Source organism: Poecilia formosa, unplaced genomic scaffold (genome assembly GCF_000485575.1).
Source record: "Poecilia formosa unplaced genomic scaffold, Poecilia_formosa-5.1.2 Scaffold2403, whole genome shotgun sequence".
NCBI classification, from domain to species: domain Eukaryota; kingdom Metazoa; phylum Chordata; class Actinopteri; order Cyprinodontiformes; family Poeciliidae; genus Poecilia; species Poecilia formosa.
Window position 1 is genome coordinate 636 of NW_006802342.1, and position 8,564 is coordinate 9,199.

Consider the following 8,564-nt stretch of genomic DNA (forward strand, 5'->3'; position numbering starts at 1 on the left):
AAACCTGACCTTCAACAACGGCTATGAGGCAAGACCAGCACATCTACCCCCAAAATTAACACTAAGAAAACGAAAGATATGTCGAAAGTGCTTATCATCGGAGATGAGGCATTAAATGGAATCAATCATTCTGTTCCTGGTCACATCTTTCTCATCATCCTCCTCCTCCAGACGGTCAGTCCTCCCCTGGACAGATGTTAAAACTGAATGCAGTTTTTTTTCTGTTCAAATTGTCAACCCTCCATGGTGGCAGGCGTATTGCTGCCAGCCACTTCATATTTTGACCCACATTTGGCCAGTGGTGGGAGGTGATTTCCACCCCTGACAGCAGGCACGTGCAGAGGGGGGGGTGTGGGTGCTTGAGCACCTGCCCCTTTTGCTCCTTGCCCCCAAGTGTCCTTTTGGTCAAAAAAATTTTTTTTTGGTGTTATTATTTCCTAAGCCCTCTTCTGACACATAACGTACTAAAATGATTTGTTTTTTGTTGGGGGTTTTTTGTACAACATAATAAGCCTTCCGGTCACCTTGTTACCTTTGACCTTTTGCCCGTGACGCATGACGCAATTGCCTCTCGCACAGTGAGATAAGGCGGCTGACTACGGAGCTGAACATAGCGAACGTTCCAGATTACAGATCAGTTTTTGGTGAAATATATATATAAAAAAACGTTTTTGGTGAATAAAGTGGAGTAGACTTGCTACTTGTCAGATGACGGAAAACGTTGAGGTATCGTTTCTGCTTCAGCACGGAGTCGCGGTTTAAGCAGAGAGGTAATGAAACACAACAGACACTGACAGGCCTCTGCGTCTGCCTTTACTCTGAAGAACTACTGAGTGGGAGGAAACAGACAGGTGAGGAAAAACTGTTCTTATCTATCGATTCAGTATTTTTATCATCTCCATAGTGGATATATGTCTTCTAATTTCCTTTGCTGCATAATTTACATTTCATTTGTTCTAATGTTAGGTAAATGTATCTTGAAGGAGAATAGCACTTAAATAAAAGTCCAACAAGGATATTCATTTAGAATTAAAAATAACTCACCCTGAATTACCAAGATAGATATAATGTATGTCATAAATGAAGGGGAAAAAACTCAACCCAGACTTTAAGTTTAGGGTCTGGTTTGCAGAGTATGAATTAATCCCCACCCCCAATTATTCAATGAAAAAAAAAATAATAACCTGAGTTAAGTAAATAAAATTGTAATCAAAACCTTTGGAATTATAATGATTCCTTTTTTAAAAACAAAAAGTTTAGTTTAAAAAACTTTTTAAAATAGTGAGATTTGTTGAGAAACAGTGACGTTCAGTTCGGATGAATGCGACCTGGACGTTAGGTCGCATTTGAATAGGATACGTATCGGATATGGGTCACATTTGAAAAAGAATCCGACCTGTGCTGTTCACACTGCCATGAAAACATCGGATACAGGTCGCATTACATCAAAAAAAGTGGAATTGAGTCACTTCAGGCTGCAGTGTGAATGCACCCTAATTGCATATGTATTAATTAGTTTTATTTTGTAATCAGGTTGCTGCGTGTTGGAGACTTCTGCCCAGGTCCCTCTTGCAAATGAGATCTGGATCTCAATGGGGTTCACCTGGTTAAATAAATAAAGTTTAAAAAAGGCATACTTTATTATCCTAAAATTTACACTGCAATGTAATTTAAAACATAATGAACTTAATAATTTAAAGTAGTGTTAAGTAAATTTTCAAAAAAATCTATTTTGAGCATATATTTTAAAATATACACAAAATATATTTTAAATATATTTTAAATATACTTGAGCAAGTGTATATTTACACTTTATTATACTTAAAGTGTGCTTTCACAAATGTAAGTATGTTTGAAATGTACTAAAGTATACTTTTTTTCACCTGGGTCACAATTCATCAATACATATTCTACATATTGTTTCTTTCCACATCCCTCATATTTATCTTTTTATCTTCCCAATTAAATATATGATAATATATATTATTTATTCTCATATGTTTCAAGATTTTTAATTAATATTGACTTTTGTTTTTGTTCCATTCTCATCTTTATTCCATGTTTTTTTTTGTCATATTTCTAGTTCTTCACTTTTATTAAATACTTTATTTGCCCTCTGCTTTCCCAAAAGGAATTCTAACAGATTACATTGTGATCACATACAATTACTACATATTGTGATGCTATTCTGATTTTCCATATTGTAGTTTTGCATTTGCTGTAAACTGTCCTTTCCTTGTGTCCAGCTGAAGGTGGTGGAGGTGGTTGGTGCCTGGTTCCCTTCAGGACTCAGTAAATGTTCAGAAGTTCTTGAGGTGATTTATTTGCTTTATCCTTTTTGTTTTAGTTTAGGAACCAGTTTCCCTGTTCAGACTGTCCTCCCTGCTGTCAGGCTTTAACATTCCCACTTCCTTTTCCAGAGTTGTTTTTGGTCTGAAATGTCTTTACAAAGAAAATAAAAAACTAGAAATAAATGTAACTTTTTAAATCGTCAAACCACGTCTCTGTTATTGGTGCTGATGGTCTTGGGTACAATTCCCATAGCGATGTTTATGACACTTTTTGGTTGCTCTGCCCAGTGAAACGTGAATTTAAAGAGCAAAGCACCAAATAAATCTTTTACCTTCAGCTGCCACAACCATTAGAAACTGAAAAATGTGTGAATACAATAAAAGGAGTCAGACTGTATTTTAAGCTCTCTATTTATTAACGTGTTAAAACATGGATAAAATATTAATAAACTTGTTTACACACAATCTGAATGAATTATATGGCAGAGTATGCAGTCAATCATGTGATTATAAAATCCAGTTGAGTCAAACTCATTTTATAATATAATTCAAATAAATTACATTACAGTTAAATTCAGTTCATTTCACAGCGACTGGTAAAAATATCATTCAAAGGAAGAAAGTTTTAGTTTTCATCCGTCCCTCATCCTCAGGATGAATGTAGTGCAGAGGTCAGAAACTCAGAATAAATCTTCATCAGAACCCAGATAAGTTTATACAGAAACAAAATATAGAATCAATGCTACATAAATATTTTATAAATTAAGGAGGAAGTAAAGAGTTGAGGCTGTTGTATCTCTTTTAGTGGCTTCATTTCGAAGAGACTCAGCTAAATATATAAAGTTTGAGTCGGCGGTACAAGATAATATGTTGTAAGTCATCTTCAGACATTCACACATTCATGCTCTGATATTCAGGATGTTAATGTGGGATTCAGCATGTTGCCCTAAACACAGCTAACATTTTAATCAAGATTTAATAAGCTGCAGCCAAAACATCAGACTCATCCAGGTTTTCTCTTTCACTGCTCCAACCAAAGCCTCAGGATCTGCCCAACAACAACTCCACCAATAGCTCCAACAGCCACTCCACCAAACGTTGCTGAAGCACCCAACCAAGCACCTTGGATCAATGAGTTGTTTCTCTCTGCCTGCCTTCCTTCATCTCCAGGATTATTACCAGGATTTTCTCTGCGCAGTCGTTCTGCTTCTTCTTCCTTGGCTCTTTGTGCCTCCCTGAACATCTCATTGGTGTAGAAACTTCCTCCATTTTCTCCATTTCGTTGAACCATCCTGTTGATCTTCTGCACCAAACCCCTGACTTGACCAGGATCCTCAACTGTGTTGTCAAAGACATGATATTTATCTTCAAAATCCTGGAAGATGGAGCACTGACTGATGATCTGTTTTAGAGGCTGGGATGTTTCTAACAGATTTTCCATCGTCATGTTTTCCTCTCTCAGCTCGTCTCCATGGGTAAACAGGACCATGGTGAATCTGGCTGCTTCTTCTCCAAACATTTTCTTAATTATTTCCACTATTTTTTCATCTTCTTCAGTGAATCTGGTCGGTTGGAGAACAATCAGGAACACATGAGGACCAGGAGCCGCCATGCTGATGCATCTAGTGATCTCTTCATCAACCTCTTCATTACCTTTACCTGTCTCAAACAGACCTGGAGTGTCAATAACAGCCAGATTTAAGCCACCAAAGCTTTTAGTTTTCTTCTGACAGGTTGTTGTCACAGAGGAAAGAGAGAGTTTAGACTGAAACAATTTTCTCCCTAACATGGTGTTTCCTGCTGCACTTTTTCCAACTCCAGTTTTCCCCAGAAGAACGATCCTGAGGTCTGCATCCTGTCCAGCTGTTGGAGAATTAGAAAACAATAGACTGAAAACATTTTTTCAGATATAAGTGGAAACTAAAAATGGGTTTAGTGAGACCAAATGTTTCATGGCTAGATTTATTTATCTGGAAAATAATTTAGGTAGATTACAGAACTAAATAACTAAGAAAAAGTTAAATCCTATGCCGATTGTCATTTCTTATGGAAATTTGTTTTAGCAAATATTTTGTAAATAAATAGTCTTATAACCACTGAAGTGTTGGATCATTTGGAAAACCAAAACAATAAATGCACCAAACATAGAAAATGTTCACATACCAGCTGAGCTACCTCACGGTTTTTTGTATATTGATAATTTAATATCCTTTAACAAACTTAGTCTGTACATCATTCAATCAGATGAAGCTTTAATGTTTGGGGGAAAAAACATTAAAGCTCATTACTTTAACCTCGACTTCCATCAACTCCTGAGCTGACATATGGGCGTAAAATCCATAAACATCATCTAAGCGTCTACTTTAAACTCAGTTGACTGATGATGATAAAGCTTGTTTAGTGAGCGTGGGGATCTATTTTCTGCTGTCTGATACTTAGTTGCTTCCTTAGATTGTTGTCGAAAATTAGACTTTATTTTCCACCAACTTACCTGGCAAAATAAAAAAATAAAAGTAACAACACATTATATTCCACAATCTTACAGATTATTTTTTCCACAGGCCTCCCTAACTCTTCTCTGAGTCTGAGATCTCGTATTTCTTTTTCATAATGTTTCTATTATTGGAATGGAAACATCACAACGGATGTCTTCTGCTGGTTATCAGATCTTAGGTCATGTAGAGGAACTGATAGAATGCTACTTCTCTGTTAACTCAGGTCAGCAGGTAGGAAACATGGACCTGAAGTACGACTCGTTCAAAATATTTTGCCTATCTTCTTTGCCTTCTTTGCATGGCTGTCTTTATCTGACAGCAAAAATTATCAGCTCTGGGCAAAATATAGAGGAGCATTTGACCCAGACCTGTAGATGGATATGAGGTTCAAAGTTGTTGTTTTTTTTTTTTGTTTTTTTTTACATCAGTTGATTGGGGGAAAAAAAACATTGTCCACAGATGCATAAATACTGAATTTGGGCCAGATGAGGCACAAAAACAGAATTATAATTTCATTTTCAGGCAGATTTCTCTATGACCGGGCCTGATCACAGCCAAAGCAGGTTGTTTTGTTTATCTTTCAAACAAAAAAAAGCTCATGATCCCAGCCTGACCCTGAGCTGGCATATGGGCATAGAACACAACAGATCTGAATGCTGGACCAACTGACTTTTAAATAATGTTAGACTTTAACAGTCTGGCAACTTTAAATAAAGGTTAGTAGAGCTGATAAAACCTTCACTCACTCTATCATCCGAGTTAACTCTGTGGTTTTAACATTGGATTAAACCTGCAAAATTTACATTGAAGATCTCTAAAACATCTTCAAAGGCTCTTTGGTTCTAGAGTTCAAAGAACCAAAGAGCCTTTGAAGTTGACAAAAAGTCATTGAAATATCTAAACATTAAAAAAAATGTAAGACTAGTTTTTAAAAATATTTTCTCAAAGGTAAAAAGAAAATACCTTCATGGCATAGAAAACAATTGTTGTCTTTGCAAACAAGCAGAAAACAGCCGTCTGTTATCGCTGTTACTTGTTAAATGTTGGAGTTAGAAGGTAATTACATTAAGGAAAATACTTTTTAGTATTTTTTTTTAGATTTAATGAATATCAAATGGTTAAAATGCTGTTTCTGTACAAACTCTTAAAGATTCATTATTTAAATGTTTTTCTGGTAAATAATGTTTCCCCATGGACATTATAATGAGTGAAACTTCTTACCAAGTCGGTCGTAGCTGTTGTTGGCCATTTCCTCTGTTCTCTTTCAGGTGGTTGATTTGTGATGTTTTGCTGTTGATGACTTGGTCGTGGATAATTTTACTTTTTAATTCCTGCTGTTTTATAGTCTGACTCCAAACTCCTCCCTCTGAATCCGACTGCAGTCACAGTCAGAACCAGACAGGACACTTTAAGTGGAATGTGATGAAGGAATGTGACAGCTAAAAGTTTCAACAAACACAGATAGATCAGCTCATATGATAGAAAGTTATATTTAATTTAGCAAAATTAGTTTATAATGAGGTTTTCATCAGTTCAATAAAATATTTTACTTGTCCATTAAAGTGTCCGCTGTTTTCAAAATGTTTCGGTCACCTATTGTAACTGTACTTCCTCTGGTTTTTGCTGCTGCCTGTTTTAAGGCAACTGAGAAGTAATGTTGCAGGGATAGTAACTCCAATATGACGACACAGACACGACTTTTTCACAACGTTTAGCCTTGGTTTATTTAACACCTTGAAAACTGCAAAAGCTTTAAGCCCTTTACTGACTTATAAAAACACTGTTCTGGTGAACTGCTAGGTAACCACTCCCCTCTGCTGCACCTTTCTGCAGCTCCTCTCTGCTTGTTAGTGAGGAGAACCAGGTGGACTCAATCTCCTAGCAATCAGAGTGCAGCTACTTTTGGTGTGACTGACCTGTCACTCCTGTTTGACAGCATGAGACGCAAACAGTGCTGGTAGCCTGTAAATTCAGAACTGTGTAAACGTTCCTACAAACTGTGAAAGACGGCCGGTAAGCCTCGCAATGCTGTTGCTCATTGCTGAATTTCATTGGGGCAGCAAATGAACTCTGATTGATTGTTGTATCAAATTGTTTAATCTTATTAAAGTCAAGCTAGTAAGTTAAAAAGAAAAAAGGAAGAAAAAATACACTTGGTGTTTATTGGTTAAAGTAGAAAGAAAAAAAAATGTTGGTCAGAATGTTTGTGAAAATATTTAACAAAATGTTGATAAAAATGCTAATTTATTTATTGCTGTTGAATTTTACTATAAAATATTTATTATACTTTTGAAATAACTGGTTTAAAGGGATAGAAATCTGATTATTCACAATGTATTTATTTTGTTAATTTCAGAATGTAATAGATGTGTTTCTGTTTCTTTTTAGGTTTTTCACCTGTGTCCTATGGGCTATGTGCAATGTGGACCATCATACAAAAAATAAAGATGAGTCAACTAAATTAAAGACTCTGAGTAAAATCCAGTTCAAACTTCACAGTGGAAACTATCCCTTTCAAGTGGGGAATCGCACAGCAAATCAAACCTTAAAAACTTGACAAACACGTTTGATCAAGGCGTTACCTCGGCTGCCTGCCACTTCAGAGATTGTAGGCAAATATGTTCACAGTGTTGTGCCCTTTAAAGTTAACATATAAAATAATTAGAACAACACAGGTAACAAATTTACCAAATATTACAACATAATAATTACAAAATACCATTTATAGCTGGCAAACTGACCAAGCTGCTGCAGATATATCTCTGTTCACGTTTCTCATCTTTCTTATTTTCATACAAAAACCTTGTGATTATAGCGATGCAACAAAAATAGTCCTTTTGTGGCAAAATTACTAGGCAAAATAAAACATATTTTCAAAACGTGATAAAAAACAAATTAAAACCAAAATATTTTAACTGTCAAAAACAAATTTTTTAATCCTTTCAGTGATACAAGGGTGGCAAAAAGAAAACATGTTTTTGTTAATTTACAAAATAAATATTATGTTTTTTCATTCATGTAACCAAACAGTTACTTTAAATTTTCTTTTAAGCATTTTTAAAATATGACTACTGAGAATATCTTGGTGATCCCTAAAAATAACCAATCAGAGCCAGGAGGAAAGTCCTGTCAGTCAAGTTTGTGTACTCGCTGCTCAATATGCTAATGGCAGAGAAACAACCTATAGTCCCACGAAAACTTTTTATCCGCCATCATCAATGGCAATGCTAACTACCCTTAGCATCCACGAAAGGATCTATTGTGGTGAACCAGATATAGTTTAGTAAAGAACAAGGGGGATGGTCTGAATAGCACATACACTAGGATGATTGACCGTGCTAAGTCCCTTCTCCTAGTTCTGACTGAGTGGTGTATTTCTGTAGAGGAGATGGATTTTTTCAAAGTTCTTTTTTTCAGTATCAGTCTTATACTGTCACAACATGATAATTTCAACATAAATGTAAAATATATGTATATATCTTTTCTAAAAGTTACATACTGCAGCTTTAATAGCAGAATATATTGCTCTAAGCCAAAACAGGTGCATGAACCAGTTTCATTTTCATTTCCTAAAAGTTTGCATCTGATTTACCAGCTGATTTTCCTGACTGGCTTCTCATTCAAAGACTTTCCATCACATGACCATAACATTCTACTTCCTTCAGCTCCTTACAAAATACATCTTAAATGTCAATCACTGTCATTAAATAAAGAAAGAACGTTGTTAAAAAAAACATTCCTACGGTATTATTCTGGCATTTGGTCAATTAAAATAATT

General features: G+C 35.6%; 1 protein-coding gene across 1 annotated transcript; it reads right to left on the reverse strand.

Moving 5' to 3' along the window:
- Nucleotides 1–2,684: 2,684 nt before the first annotated feature.
- LOC103133233 (GTPase IMAP family member 4-like) lies at nucleotides 2,685–6,337 on the reverse strand. The gene is made up of 2 exons (XM_007545006.2): nucleotides 6,008–6,337; nucleotides 2,685–4,154 (listed from the first exon to the last, which is right to left on the reverse strand). Exons 1-2 carry the CDS (start codon nucleotides 6,033–6,035, stop codon nucleotides 3,313–3,315), a joined length of 870 nt encoding a protein of 289 aa, XP_007545068.1. The 5' UTR covers nucleotides 6,036–6,337; the 3' UTR covers nucleotides 2,685–3,312.
- Between the last annotated feature and the right edge of the window lie 2,227 nt (nucleotides 6,338–8,564).